Below are 15,582 nucleotides of genomic sequence, written 5' to 3'. Positions count from 1 at the left end.
TTTCAAAGCGATTAACAATGTAAATACCCATGAAAGATAAAGGCAAATGTTGGTTCCCATTATCAAATAGGTTTAGGATTAGTATTTTTCGTTTCCACTGACTTATCTTTTCTTTTTTTTTTGTGCAATGCGAGTCAATATTTATACAGGTGCAACTACTTCATGACAAATTAGCAATGAATCCATAAGTAGGATTTGAATATAACCAAATGGCAAGGATGATAAATCTAATGAGATTTACATCAGGCTCAGGGACAATCTATGCCAAAACACATTGGTGTAGTCCTAGAGACTTGGATCCCAAAGGATATTCAGTAGCTGATTCAGTAGTCAAACAGAAATCAAATCAGACCTGCTGGCAGAATTGAAACACATACGAGACATGCCGTAATATTGGAAACCTCTTGTCTGTCATGGTGCTCTTCTCATTCCAACACTAAAAGCATTGAAAATCAATCTAACTACAAGAGAAGTTAATGTGTTCTCTTAAGGAGAGTGCTACAGCTTTCCCGAGGGTGATTATCAAGAGGGCAGCATTTAAGAACATGGAGCGTGCATGCGATTTAATGGCCTGTCTACATATGTGCAAGAAAGGAGAATTTTTCAAAAGAAAGACAATGAGCTGCGATCACCTAGTGAATCTGTCTCTTCTACTAAGGAGAGAGAAGAGATATTGTATGCACAAATGCACTATATGCATGAACCACACATACAGTTGACATTAAACATTTTCTGAAAGTTGACATGTCCTGTGGTGTGATGTGTTATACTCCATCTATAAATATTTTCAACAGCATTTTGCCAGTTCTTTTAGAATTATTACACATACAACTTTTATGACCTCATTTTAAATCACACTATAAGGAAATTTTTTAAAAGTTTTAAAAATGCATTTGTCACATCACAGGAAAAGGGAACTTTTGAAGGCAAAATGGTGAGCTAAAATGGTGAACATTTAAAAAGAAATTGTGAGCAGTTACCAGAAGATCTTGATGTTGATAAAAAAAAATGCACATGCTATTTGGTATATGCTATTTACACGCCAGTGCAAATAGTGACATATATATATATTAAAAAAATGAGTAGTTGTTGTGTTTTAACTTTGAAGGGCAGAATAAACAAAATATACAATAGAATAAAAATATTTAAAGCAACATACAACATATTATTGCAATATATAAACGGAGGAAAACCCCCATCCTATTTTATATTCTAGATCCTTTCAATATTAACAAATCAAGAATAACGAAAATCTACTTGATTATTTTATTTTAATCATAATCATATAGAACATGAAAAATAAATTACATTTAGTAATACAATGTTAACAATTTAAGCTTTAGCTGCTCTAATGGGCAGTGGCTGATTCTTAGCAGCTAGATCTGATTAACCATTGTGAGATGCTAATCCCTCATGCATGGGTTGCTAATTTGTCCCTAATGTGTGTGTGGAGACGTGGCGTGGCGAGCGCCGTGCAGTGTAGAGTGAAGCGGGGGAGAGGAGTGGCGAATGATTTCCACCTGTGCTTAACACCTGTCTTTTGTTTTAAGTGAGAAGTGATCAGGGCTTTTAAAGAGAGGAGACAGAGGCAGTTGAGACAGAGAGCCCAGCTGAGAATCTGCATGAATGTTGGCCACTGCCGATGTTCTGTTATATTGAAGCACCTTGAGTTTGTGTGTGAGTGAAGCTGTACCGTTGTGCTCTGAAGCACAAAAGTGTTTTCGTTTAATTAAAAGACATTCCTGTGTTTTAATCGCCGTCTCCCACTTCCTCATTCCCTGAACCTCAGTATCTTTACACTGATGCCGAAACCCGAGAATTGAGGGAGATACGTCGTCACGGAGTCCTCGCCGTTGGCAGACATCATCAAAACCCTCGCTGGCATCCACCAGACCCAACACCAGGCCCTCCTGGAGCTTAGATCTGAACAAGATCAACTCTTCGAGGCGCTCCTGCAAGCCCTGGCTAAGGACTGGCGGGTGTTCCAGAGCTTGCTGTCGCATGGTACTCCAGCAGCGACACCGGCCGCGGGACCCCCACCTCAGATCACCCTGGCCAAGATGGTCCCCAGAATGACCCTGAAGCCTTCATTGAGTTGTTTGAGTGGAATGCTGCGGGATCTGGCTGGCCCCCAGGTTGGAGAATATGTGGAGACCACCTCTCACCGTCCCAAATTGCGGAGGTTTCCAGGTTGCAAGGAGAAAACTCAGATGTGTTCTCGCCTCTACCCAGGCTAACAAATTTCATACAGCAACATATCGCAACGTCCCCAGGGGTAGTGGTACGCAGTCCTCCCTACAGTTTACCCCCCAAAAAAGTAGATCAGGACAAGTTGAGGGCTATGCTTTATATGGGGGTAATAGAAGAATCCCACAGTGACTGGGACAGTCCGGTAGTTTTAGTCCCTAAGAGTGATTGGTTGGTCCAGTTTTGTGTGGATTATAGAAAAGTGAACGCGGCATATCATTTGATGCATACCCAATGCCTCGCATGTGTGGCTCGTTACTATTCGACACTGGATTTATCAAAGGAATATAAACAGGAATATAAACAGATTTGCTAATGCGTGGCGGGACTCACGGCCTAAGTTGAGTGGTGGGGGTATGCGGAGGCATGGCCGAGCTGTGGAGAGTGAAGCGGGAGAGATGAGTGGTGAATGAATAACCACCTGTGCTTAACACCTGTCTTGTGTTTCAGTGAGGAGCGATTGAGGCTTTTAAGGAGAGGAGACAGCAGCAGTCGAAAGAGAGAGCCCAGCTGAGAAGCTGCATGTGTGTTGGCCAAAGCCACTTGCATTTGTGTGTGAGTGAATTTATACCATTGCGCTAAGCAGCAAACAAGTTTTTGAGTTTAATAAAAAGACATTCCTGTGTTGGAATCGCCGTATCCCGCTTCCTCATTTCCTGAACATCAGGATCTTGTTACAGTGTACTTAAAGCCTTCTTTTTCTGAAAGGGTTATTGCTGTGGTAATCAGAGCTCTAATAATAAAATATTTTCTTGCCAGTACATGAGCTGTAATCCTGTAATAGCTGTTTTGAATATATATAAATAAATATATCTTGGTTGTAAAAAAAGAGAAGGAATGGATTTATAATATAGATGTATATGTGTGTGTGTATATCTATATATGTGTGTGTGTGTATATATATATATGGCATGATTAATGTCTCTTTTTCTAGAGTTATATACAGTAAACCTGTGACAACACCTATGACATCCCTCAGATATTAAATAAATTCATCTTTGTCATAATTTTTAAACTGATTTCACTGTAGTTAGACTGGAGAAAATGTGGTCACTTTAGAGCTATGAATGCAAGCATCATTTATCTGAAAAAAGGTATGCTTATAAGACATGCTTTTAACAGTTGAATTAGAAAATATTACGAAAGTATGAGATTTAGACATATGAGACTAAAAACAATAAAACATTTTGTGCTCACAAAGCTGTGCAAACTATTTTATAGGCTATATCAGGGACAGCAGCTCCTTTCTAAATCAAGTGTCCTATCCATCCATACAGTATGTTCTCTAAAAATACATATTTAGGCTTCTCTTCAAAGCAGTGACTGTCCTCTCCATCATACAGATCCAGGAGGGATCAATTATTCATGTTTAATGCACTTAATCAGGGGCAACACTATATATACCTGTAATCTGGTGTATCCTCCTCTCCAGTGCACCTGCGCTTTGGGCAGTGGGACATGAGATATAGTGACCGCAGTGTCCGGGCCTCCAGGCTCCTCCACTCATCACGTAGTCATAATTTGTAGGGTTATTCAAATATGTGTAAACGCAATACACCTACACCAGGTAAAAAAAAAAAATAAAAAAACACACACACATTTACATAAGCACAAACAGCTATAAGAAACAATGGGGCATCTGTATACCCAACATCCTTACCTTTGAAATAGGTTCTTATCTTTTTTTTTTTTTTTTTTTTTAACAAACATGTGCTCCCTTTCAAAGTAAGCTCCTGTACGGCTCACATTTCTGTAGGAAGAGAAGCAACTTCAAATGTCAACGCATTGCAGAGGAAAGTGAGGAATATTTTAAAACCCATGGGGTTTCCCATGTTTTCCCAGTGCACAGATTTTAGTCATGTTCCCATCCAGCTGACTGAACTGATGGGCAGAACCTGACAGACAGAGAAAGAGACTGATAGAGGCAGAACCAAAAGAAAGTCAAGGACACAGTGAATGTGAGGACAGAATAAAAGATTGAATGAAAGCTTTGGATGGCAAAATATAAAGCTGCCTTTGTGTATTTTTCAGATGACAGATATCACAGTGCCATTTGAGCCACTTGAGACCATTTCAAAACATTTAAGGGTAAACCAAGGTGACAAAACATCAAATCGCTTTTCAAATCACTGTTACATGCAATGCATAACTAAACGAAACGAAACCTCATTAAGTCTGCCAAATGCAGTCTGGATTAAAATAAAATAAATAAAGAGCCTTTATCCAGTAGCAAATCCTATTTTTAGGTGGCAAATGCCAATGTAGATTAGAATCAACTTCAAACATATACTGCCCCCTGCTGCCTAAAAGCGCCACTTCAAACTACAAGGCAGTAGCAATGAACATCATGAAGCCTTCGAATAATTTATATCGCAATAACAAACACACCACATGTTCCGATGATCCAATGAGAATACAATCAAGGGCTTTTTTATTTATGAGGGCTGCCAAAGCAAAAATAATGATATCCTGTTTGTTTCCTGACAATTAGTCAGATAAAGAAAGACCGTACACATTTTATAAATGCTTCTTTGCCCAATTCATTTTGTCTCTATGGTAACAAAAAAGGAGAGTAATGAAACAGTGCTCAAGGCCACGTTTTGTAACAGTTTATTTCTGGAGCTATTCTGTGCTGACATCTAGTGGCCGACTCATGTACTCAAATAGTCTTGATATGACCGTTGTAGCTTTTAGCACGTTGTGTCAATGTGCTAAAGAGGACCGAATGAAAAAGGCCTTTCCCTTGCATATTACATTTTATCTCAAACAATATTACACAAACAGGCAATTAAAAACTAATAAAACATGAACAGCAGCAGATAGTTTATTTGTGCAATTCTGTTTGGTGACACAGATATTACATACTTCAGCTTTAAGCTCAATCGACAGAATTTGTGTCTGAATATAACAAAAAAAAAATTATAATAATTTCGACTAGTCCCTCCTTTTCTTAAAAAAAATAAAATAAATAATTACAGTGAAGCACTTACAATGGTAGTGAATGGGGACAATGTGCAGAAATGTAAAGCTTAGAATTTTATAAAAGCACTCATTTTATGAAAACATTAATTTTTCCATAAAAATGTTTGAATTATTCAAGTTTTTTTAAAATTGTCATTAAAATTACATTAATGTTAGGGTTTGCAGCGTTACATCGTCATGGTAATGAAGTTGTAAAATTGTATATAACTTTACACAGAAAATGTTAGTAAGGAATTTTATCACATTAAAATCATGTTAACATGCATATTGTTTACATCTTGTGACTAAACTTTTGAAACAATGAGTATTTTAATGTTCACTGATTGGCCCCCATTCACTTCCATTGTAAATGCCTAACTATATACCAGATTTATCAATCAAAATTTATTTTTGTGGTAATCAACATTATGCCACAAATGCTATCAATTGAGCTTAACTTGTATTGAACCCCGAATATTCCAGCAATTTGTAACATTTATATCAAACGTTTAAAATAGGTACTGCAGTCCAAAATCTAAATATTGGAGAGATTTGACTCACCTGCCCCCTCCTCCCCAGACTCGAAACTCACGCGGGTTGCCTGGTTGAGGACACGCAACAGGAATGAGCATAACTGGCAAAGGCAAGTGACGAGCCTTAAAGTTCTTCAGCTAATGAATAGGTTTGCAATGTTTTTATTTATTGCAAATTATAAACCAGATTATGTGGATTTTTTATAACTTGGTCAATGTTAGCTAGATATATTGCTGACATGCTATATTTTCCCGCTAACTTGTTTCAAATCTGGCAACCCGGGGTGTTGAAATACTATTGGGAAATGGGACAGTGGGGCGGGATCACACAGGCCAAAAAACAAACAGAAATTCCGGCCCAGAAAGTACATTTCAAAGTAGAATATACTGGCTGTATCATTGTTTTTGGAGTAGCCAGTATTTCAACTTAGCATATTTCCTAAATTTCTGATAACACGTTATGATATTTGTAAGCGTTAGTACAGTAAATATATGACACTGCACCTTTAACACAAGTCAAAGAGTGCATTTGTCACAAGTCCCCTCTACTCTATTTATATGCCTAGAAACACTGTATGAAATTAATATTTCTCTCAATATACTGTATTGTATGAATTAATGGGATTCCCAGCAGTATGCCAAATATTCAACCTGTGAAATAATTTAAAGAACAGTCACCTCTGTGTGCACTATTAAGGAGTCTTAGGGGAAGTGGCCCAATTAAGCTCACCCAAGTCTAAGTTTGACATGTTTTCTTATATAAATGTCAACAGCCTTCCAATAAAGTGAGTATAAAACCAAAGATTACTCTCTCATCTAAACACTCATGTTGTTTTTTCATAAACCTACAAAATTAAGTTACTTTATTTAACTGCAAACGTGAAAAGTCCAGAGTGGGCTTATGAGGAACATGTGCCCCATATAAGCCCACATGTGTTCTTAGTAAGCCCATCATGCTTTTAAAAATATAAATGCTTCACATTGTACTAAATAAACACTTCAAATGTAATTTTTTTTTATTTAGACCTCAAACATCATAACCATTAAATGAAATTTTTTATTTCTGAATCTGGGTGATTTTTTTTATCATTTTATTCTCTGCCTATGCATTTTCTCCCTGCAATGAAAATAGATTAATTATGTACAGTTGACTAAGAAGTCAGTTTAATATGAGGTTCAGTGGGTGCTCAGTGAGCTTATTAGAAACAATAGGGGCCAATGGAAAATAAACCTAAATAATTTTTAAAAAGTCAAGGTAAACACAAAAAAAATATTCATGAATAAAAAACAAAACAAAAAAAGTACAATGTAAAACATGATTGTTATTGTTGTTTAAACAAATAAAATTATTATTATGCTTTTAAGCTGAGGAAACAGGCTTTTTATGTTCCTTATAAGCCCACATGAAAACAAAGTTATATTTCTGACTTATAATTACAGACAGGGCACTTAATCTTGTTTGAGCTCAAGAAGCTTCTTAAACATTTCCATTTAATGTGTTTATCAGAAGTTTTTATTCATTTGTTTCCCCTTTTACTGCATCTATGTTTGTGAGCATCACTCAGGCAGTGTCCTGCACTAGCTCCAATTACTCATGAAATACATCTCTTCACAAACAAAGTATTGCTGTTAAATACAAAGAAAATAAATAATATCAAGTATCATTTGATTTATTCATCTCTCAATTAAAAAACAAACAAAATTTAATCTCTGCAGGGTTTGTTCATCTGACTCCAGAAAAATTGCTTTTTTTGAGGTCATCAAAAACAGTGAGATTTTGGAGCAACTTCCAAAATAGCTGCTGAACACGGTAGCACACGTTCCCAAAGAACTCAAGAACAAAACATATGATTAGCTCCAAATAAAAAGTAAATCGATACCAACAAATGTGTGGATTTCCTCAGCAACAACAATTTTGTTCTCTTGCTTTGTCTTTTTTATATTTCAAAATAAATCAGTTAGTGGGCTTATATGGTACATGGGCTTCATTGGATCACTTCCCCTACTTTAAAAACAATTATTTAGCCTTGTGGTCATTAGCGCTTCTTGTAAATATACAGAGGCTCAAAGGATCACTTGATTTCATATTTTGGCATTGACACAGTTTTAAGTGGCTTAAGTGTCCAAATACATTTTTGGAGGCACTTATCACTCTATTACTTTACCTGCTTAATGTGCAGACCAATGTTATTGTAATACAATAGACCATTTTATGGCACACAATATTCAAAAAGACAAACCAGGAACCATCTTCAGAGTTAAAATTATGAAAGTGACGGAGAAAAGGTATAGGCCACAAACATGCAAAAGTAAGGAAACACCTAACATTTGGAATCTATCTGCTCACTGAGGGGAGATGGGTGGAAATGTGTTGAAGGGCCGATAGATGGCTTACACAGGCTATAGCTAGTCAAGGAGAACTGAGACTGACACATGAGCCCTCACTCTCGCTGATTCTAACCAACTCTAACCCAGTCAATATTTAAAAAGTTGCTGGCTGTGGGTAACAACCCAAGAGCATGGTCTTGGCTCATGTTGCACAAGCTGCAATACAGGTGTGCTGGCCTTACAGATCAGGCTTTGACTCCACTGAACTAGGTTTAGTTTTTTTCCTTTAGTGTTCCTGTCATCCAAGTAAACTGCCTCATTTGTGCAACTACAAGAAATCACCTTAGTTCACCCACAAATGAAAAATCTTTCATTATTAAAAGGTGAATTAATGCAATAATCAACATTCTATCATCTCAAAGTACTGCAAGTAATGCAGTTGAGAGTAAATAATGGCAGAGGTTTTCAGTTTGAGATGAACTATCCCTTTAAATGTCCATGAAGGTTTTCATTCATCCAAGTCACGTAGTGCTCATTTGTTCTTCAACTGTATCTAAATGTACTTTGTTTCACATCATCAGTTGCAGGATTTGATTATATATGGTATTTAAGCTTATTGCACTGTTGCACAGCATGATGTTATGCACAGAATGAATTGCTGTGGGAGTCACCTCAATGATGCTGTCAATCACAATGTGTAAATGTAAAGAGGAAACAGTCAGGGTAAAGATGTTAGAACAGTAATATAACTGACAGGTTTTCCAAAAAGCTCTGCTTCACCAGCAAATGCTACAAGACCTTTTAACATCTTGGCTATACATGAAAGGCTTTGCCATCAACGTGAATCGCAACATCAGTGTTCCTGACAATCAACTGGTGCTACCAACACCAAAGTTGATGGTTTGAATCCCAGGGAATCATGGATTGATAGAATATATCATTTGAATGCACAGTAGCTACTTTGTATAAACGCATCTGGCAAATACATAACTTTGCATGTAAATCACTATCCTGCCAAACCACAATACACAATATGAAAACATATGAAACACTAAACATACATGAAGAGCAGATCTCAGACTCATTGGCAACAGTATTATACCCATGACATGCACAATGATGAAATTCCTAATCGCACGCACAAATAGGCTACAGTATGCGAGGAGGTTCAATTCTAGGGATAGTCCTACTGAGGCCAAATAAATAAGTGCAAAATCCTGCTGATGAACTTCAAACTTTTAATTCTAAATAAATGACTGAGCTATCAATAATACAGTAATACTGAAACTGAATATCTAAGAGGATGAACAATGCCCTTTTGATTATTGTAATTCTGAACGTTTCATGTCAAATACATATTGAAAAGAAATAAACAGAAACATTGAACATGACTTATAAACAAGATGAAACTAGTGGATAGTGTTTTACTGAAGATAAGAACAAATATGGGATTCAACTTCACTTGATTTGCTAGATAAGGTGTTGCTACATATGCAGGATACTGGTTACCCTTTTTTTCTGACTGTAATCTGACATCACAATTAGAATGTGCACTGTATACATAACTTAAAACTGCTACAAAGAACACAAGGATATAGTACGTAAAACTATACAGGCAGCGAACGCTGCTTTCAAAGCAACATTTGTAGAATCTTGCACAGGAAGTATTATGAGGTGTGATTATTATGACTACGGAGTTAGTCACACCTCATAATTATGACGATGTATTACAGCCATGTGAAAATAAAATAAAAGATTTTGATAATAAAGTTATGGCATTACAAAATAAAGTCAAATGTTTTTAGAATCTAATAACATGTCTTTTACTTATTAGGTCATATAGTTTCAAAAATTAAGTCATTGCATTATGAGATTTAAGTCATAATAATTTGAGAACAAAGTCAAAATTATTACAAAATTGTAGAATTATGAGAATAAAGTTGTATTTTGCATGAAAAGTATAAATATTTTGCCTCACTTTCACGACAGAACAGATATAAAGCCAGCAGCTTCATTAATGCAGGAAATGGATGTGAAGTATCTACTTAAATCATACTTTAGCATAAGATTTATCAGTAAAGAATTCCCTGGTCTTTTGGTGCATTAGCACAGTTATTAATTGTATCTGGACACTACCGCGGTTCTGTAGGAAATTGAATTTATTCAAGGGAGAAAAAAAAAACAAAGACATTTACGCAGTCCCGTTGTGCTTGGGTGATGTTTGGTTTGCTTTTAGGTTTATTTTTGCTCTCAAAACCTAATAGTATATCCGAGGAGGGATGTTAACACACAATGTCTTGAAAAGGGCCTAAATGATTCACAGTTCCAGTTATTTTTCACTTCACTTGAATGTAAGCCCAGCATCTCACATCTCCCTTGATAGACGCCCACAGGTTGAAAACTCTTGTACTAATGCACACCTCATTCATAAACAGAGAGCTCACAAAACTTCCCACATTAAATTCAGCTCAGCTAACATAACAACAAAGTTGCACAGTCAAAGTTATCTCCCTGATTATTGGAGTTTACGGTCATCACTGACCCAGATGAACCACTTTTCTGTTGTCCACCAGATCACATTTGATGTTACTTTCCTCACAAGGAATTATTCTCAAATATTCCGACTTTAATTTCATATTGCTATGACTTTATTCTCAAAATTTGACTCCCAATATATTACGAAATACAACTTTATTCTTGTAAATATAGCGATGAATTCCTTGAACAGGACAAACAGCACTTAAACATCTCATCATTAACAGAATTATTCTGTACCTGGGCACATTACAAGAACATCAAGGCTGTGAACACTCACTAGGACATGCAGACCACAGTTCACACACACTGTTAGACTGCAGCTTTTCTCTTTAACAGTTGTCGTGTTCCCTTTAAAATCAACTAAAGCAAATCTTAGATGTTTTAGTCATACAGATTATATATACTAAAGGCTATGTAACATCCTACATGTACTATAGCACTGCTACCAACATATACATTTTTAAAACAAATAAGCATTTTTCTAGTTTTGTTTTCAATATAAAAACATTTCAACAGGTCTGCCTAAATATGCATAATGCTAGCACCTATGCAAACACTGAAACTGAGAGAAAAGAAGAAAAAAAAGAGAGAGAGTTGCTTGGATTAAATGTGAATTATGTAGTTAATGCTGTTTGTACACTCTTGTGCATAGTTGAGCCAAACTAGTCTGTCAATGGACAGATCAAAGTCAATGAAGAGACCCAATTCAGTCATAACTTAAAAAGTGAAACAGCAACTACTTTACAATAGCCTCTTCCACCCTATTCAGAGACACTGCACCCTTCTTCTCTCTCTAAAAACCTCACTGATGTAGCCCGGGAAGCACTTACTCAGACCCCCAAACTTTAATATGAAGAAACGACGAACCAGTCCTGCACAGCCTTATACTGTGACCTGAACCATTTTGACCCATCTGATTCATTGATTGAAGGCTAACACTTCAAATTTATTGCTGATAAGCAACACTGCTTTTGCAAGGTCTCTGGCTCCAAACATCCCCAGAGACCCCCTATAAAGCATCTGCTGCATTCTGCTGGTGATTCTACAAAAGTGTCTGTATATCTACCAAGTGTTACACAAAACAACTTGATTTCAAGTGACATCACAGCAGATTATTCATCCTTTCCAACCTCAAAGCAACAGAGCTTCAAACGAAGCCCTAAACCTCCCGCTACTTTTGCTCCTACAGAATATGTCACAAAGTGCTCTGTGTCAACAGCATGTACACAACCGATCCTCTTCTGCCAAAGAAAAAAGTGGGCTGACACATGGACAACAGGACGTAAAGCAGGTTAAGGGAGCCCTCGTAGTCCTGTGGCCTCGTCAGTATTTATTAATTCCAAAGAGACGGACCCCGTGGAACTGAGGCAGTTTGGGGATAAGCACAGTGAGCAGGGAAATGGTGTTGATGACGAAGTGCACAGTGTCATACTTTGTATAGAAACTGGTCAGGAAATACCTGTAGAGGACAAGGATGAGATCAAATCAGGCTTCAGACAAAAACATAAGATGCACAGCCTATAGATGTTGCCTAAGCAAGCACAGCACAACACTGCATCCAACAGGAACACGGGATGTGATTTCTTCATGCTGTTATACCAAGCAGTTCATCCATCCAATAAAAAGATGATTTAGAAACTCTTAAAATGAACACAAAAAAATGGTAGTAAACTGCTTTTACAATCAATAAAATTTGATAAAGCATCACAACTTCACAAAAAGTAAAACACCAAAGGTTGCTTAGTGTGTGTGTGTGTGTGTGTGATTGTATGCTTTCTATTAATGAGTTTAAATACACATATTTTAAATACGCATAAAATCACATATACAGTGAATTATTATTATTGTTTTACATATGCCAGCTAAGCTGCGGTCAGAGCGCAGGGTCAGCCAAGATACGGCACCCCTGGAGCAGGTAGGGGCCTTGCTCAAGGGCCCAACAGTGGCATCTTGGCAGTTTTGGGGCTTGAATCCCCAACCTTCTGGTCAGTAACCCTGAGCCTTAACGGCTGAGCCACCACTGCTTCCTCCCAAGGTATCTTTCTTACTTTAACATTTCAGGGATTCAAAGTCACCTTTGGGTTACTCACTGGGGGATTTGTAAGGCACTATTCTTTATAAAGCTGCTTTGGAAAAGTATGCAATAATTATTGTGAAAATTATTGCATACTTACAATAATATATTATAAATAAAATGAACTAAAATAAACCTGCTGATCCCTAGCTGTAGAAGATAGATCTTCACTATGGCAGAAAAGAAGAGAGGAGAGAATAATGCAAATGACCTGACTGACTAACAAACTGTTTCTAAATACAGCTCTCCTTGCCAGCAGACACCACAGGAAGTCAGCATCACTGCCTCTTGCTCATGGTCATGCATAGCAAGCTGTGAAAGCATTCACAATGCGTCTGCTCAATTCAAGCAGGGGAACAAATTGGCATGAACGACAGAATGAAGCTCATAATTGCTCAGAGTGAAGGAGAACACTTACAGTATAATAGGGGTGATGGTAAGAAACTTTCGGGAGGCGGTGAATTGGACCCCGTAGTCCATCTGCTCCCAGTGTGTCAGTAGCCGGGCCTTGCCTTGATCCGGGGTCTCAAATGGCGTCCCTTTTACAGTGTGTAGTAAGATATACATGCACTACAGTAGAAAGACATTCACAGTGAGATTGGAACATCATGATCTTTTGCATAATTATTCAAGCTTTATTGGCTGATGTTGTGACACTCTCAACAGCAAGAGCTGATCTCTTTCAGGAACAGCAACACTAAGAAAGTTGATACGGGATGGCACTGTAAGGCTGGCATTGGCTGAAATTACAGAACCTGGAGTCAGCAACTGAATGGGCCAAAATTCAGCAAGAAAACTAAATGCAGTTTAAGAACTCCTGCAGCTGGGATTTGTCATTAAACAGTGTGATTGAAACTATTTTAAGCCATTGCATCACTTAAAAAAGCATCTGTGCCACATTTACATTATGAAACTCCTTGCATTGCAGTGCCCTGTACTAACATCACATTCACAAGCTGGACACTTTTTGATATGCATGTGTGCACATGCTGTTACAGCTCTTACTATGTTGTGGATGAAGTTGGTGAGAGTCCAAACCACAGGCACGCTGACGAAGGGTATGCTGAGCAATGTGATGTGTAGGAGTCCGATGCCAAGCACATAAGAGAGCCATATGCCCCTGCTGTTCATCACGCGGGTGTTTGGATTCACCTCACTGTGTGCAGTGCCCACGTTCATCCTCGCGCAATAGAGAGACACTCACGTTTCTATTGCGCACTTTCTGAAAAGAGAAAAACGCATATGTTTAAAATGTCTCTTAGTTTCTCACAATTTGATATTTAAAATTCAATGAAACTTTTAAATCATATACCAACATGCTGAGTGTCCAAAAACAACTTTAAAGCTAGTTTACAAAACGAGTGGACAATACACGGGTCACTTACAGTTAAACATTATTCACGAATAGTGATAATCCTCGCGTAAATTGGTCGCAACCAAATAATCACTGTCTCTGGTTGTAATGTTTCTCTCAGGAAATCTGCAGTTCTGGAGCGCGCTCTTCACATCGCTGCGCATCTGAAGCCTTGCGGTTTTGTGTACATGACACTTGACACGCCTGTTTAGTTCATCTCGTTTGCTCTGAACCACTTCGATCCTGTGCAAACAGATGGTGACAACGCAAGACTTCATCGTTCACGTCATCGTTTTTGGAACTCACCTTTGGTAAGACGGAAAGTAATTCATCGGGCTGGCCGCTGATTGGATGCCACGAGTCACATGGAGGATCTACACCAATCAGCATTTGATGCGTTGAGAATTTGCTGAAAAGGCTTTTACGCCCCCATCGACGTCACAGAAAGCGTTAGTGAAGAGAGATTACAAGAGTGTGCAAAAATACCAAGATTTATGGGAATAGTAGTTTCTTAAAAAAAAAAATGACATATGTTTAGACATAATTGTCACAGGAAAACTTAAATGACTGTACAGAGGTCATGATTATTTTAGCTTAGAGTTGCATCTTACTAAGACAATGTCAACATTTATTTTGTATTTATTTGTAAATGGTCAGAAAACAAAACAATTCTGTCTCATACAAAATTGCAAAATCACTTAAAGGAATATTCCGGGTTCAATACAAGTTCAGCTCAACCAGAAGCATTTGTGGCATAATACTGATTACCACAAAAATTTATTTTGACTTGCCCCTCCTTTTCTTTAAAAAATACAAATAAAAGGTTACAGTGAGACACTTACAATGGAAGTCACACTAAATCATGTTTAAATGCATATTGTGCATGTCTTGTGGCTATACTTTTGATACAGTGAATATTTAACCATTCAAAAATTGGCCCAAATTCACTTCTATTGTAAGAGTCTCACTGTAACCCAGATTTTAGCTTCTTTTTTTTTTAAAGAAAAGGAGGGGCCGGTCTAAATACATTTTTGTGGCAATAAATATTATGCCACAAATGCTGTCGATTGACCTTAACTTATATTGAACCCCGAATATTCTTTTAATGACAACAGAATTCTGTAAAAACAGGACAGCAGTGAGAACCTTATTTATTATAATTTTGATATAGATTTTATCATTTCAGACACTACTGAATTCTATTAAATTTAGTTTCCTTTTGTATGGGATTTTATGTCTGCTTGTTAAAAAAAAAAAAAAGATTTCATGTAACAGTTTAAAAACAATTGTTTCATTAATGCTGTATGTAGACCTATTATCTATTACACTTTGAAGCCTTATTCAGAACATATATTACGTTATTCTGCTGCTAAACACCTAACTATTCAAATAAGAGCATCTTTGAGATTCTCCAACAGAATGAAAATTTAAAGGTGCACATAGGGTGGAAGAGGCTATTGTATTTTTTCCCTCTTTAAAATTTTTTTTACTACTGAAGAAATTAATTGTAATTTTGAAACATATGTATAAAATCTTGAATATTCACA

The 15,582-nt window shown here is 37.1% G+C and overlaps 1 protein-coding gene across 1 annotated transcript; it reads right to left on the bottom strand.

The window, feature by feature from the left end:
* Positions 1 to 7,167: 7,167 nt before the first annotated feature.
* On the bottom strand, positions 7,168 to 14,314 carry LOC127633480 (ORM1-like protein 3). Its single transcript, XM_052112624.1, has 4 exons — positions 14,067 to 14,314; positions 13,687 to 13,903; positions 13,100 to 13,251; positions 7,168 to 12,066 (listed from the first exon to the last, which is right to left on the bottom strand). The coding sequence occupies exons 2-4, from the start codon at positions 13,858 to 13,860 to the stop codon at positions 11,931 to 11,933; spliced, it is 462 nt and encodes a 153-aa protein (XP_051968584.1). The 5' UTR covers positions 13,861 to 13,903; positions 14,067 to 14,314; the 3' UTR covers positions 7,168 to 11,930.
* Between the last annotated feature and the right edge of the window lie 1,268 nt (positions 14,315 to 15,582).

Source organism: Xyrauchen texanus, chromosome 40 (assembly GCF_025860055.1).
Source record: "Xyrauchen texanus isolate HMW12.3.18 chromosome 40, RBS_HiC_50CHRs, whole genome shotgun sequence".
Lineage (NCBI taxonomy): Eukaryota > Metazoa > Chordata > Actinopteri > Cypriniformes > Catostomidae > Xyrauchen > Xyrauchen texanus.
Note: the sequence above shows the minus strand (reverse complement) of the source record. Positions and strands in the feature narration are given on the sequence as shown.

What these genes read in the sequence shown, in the direction of transcription:
- LOC127633480 (XM_052112624.1), bottom strand. Translation starts at nt 13,860, where the DNA reads ATGAACGTGGGCACTGCACACAGTGAGGTGAATCCAAACACCCGCGTG. An exon ending in CCAACTTCATCCACAACATA is followed by an intron (nt 13,252 to 13,686) that starts GTAAGAGCTGTA and finishes TTTCTACTGTAG; the next exon opens with TGCATGTATATCTTACTACA. An exon ending in ACCATCACCCCTATTATACT is followed by an intron (nt 12,067 to 13,099) that starts GTAAGTGTTCTC and finishes TGTCCTCTACAG; the next exon opens with GTATTTCCTGACCAGTTTCT.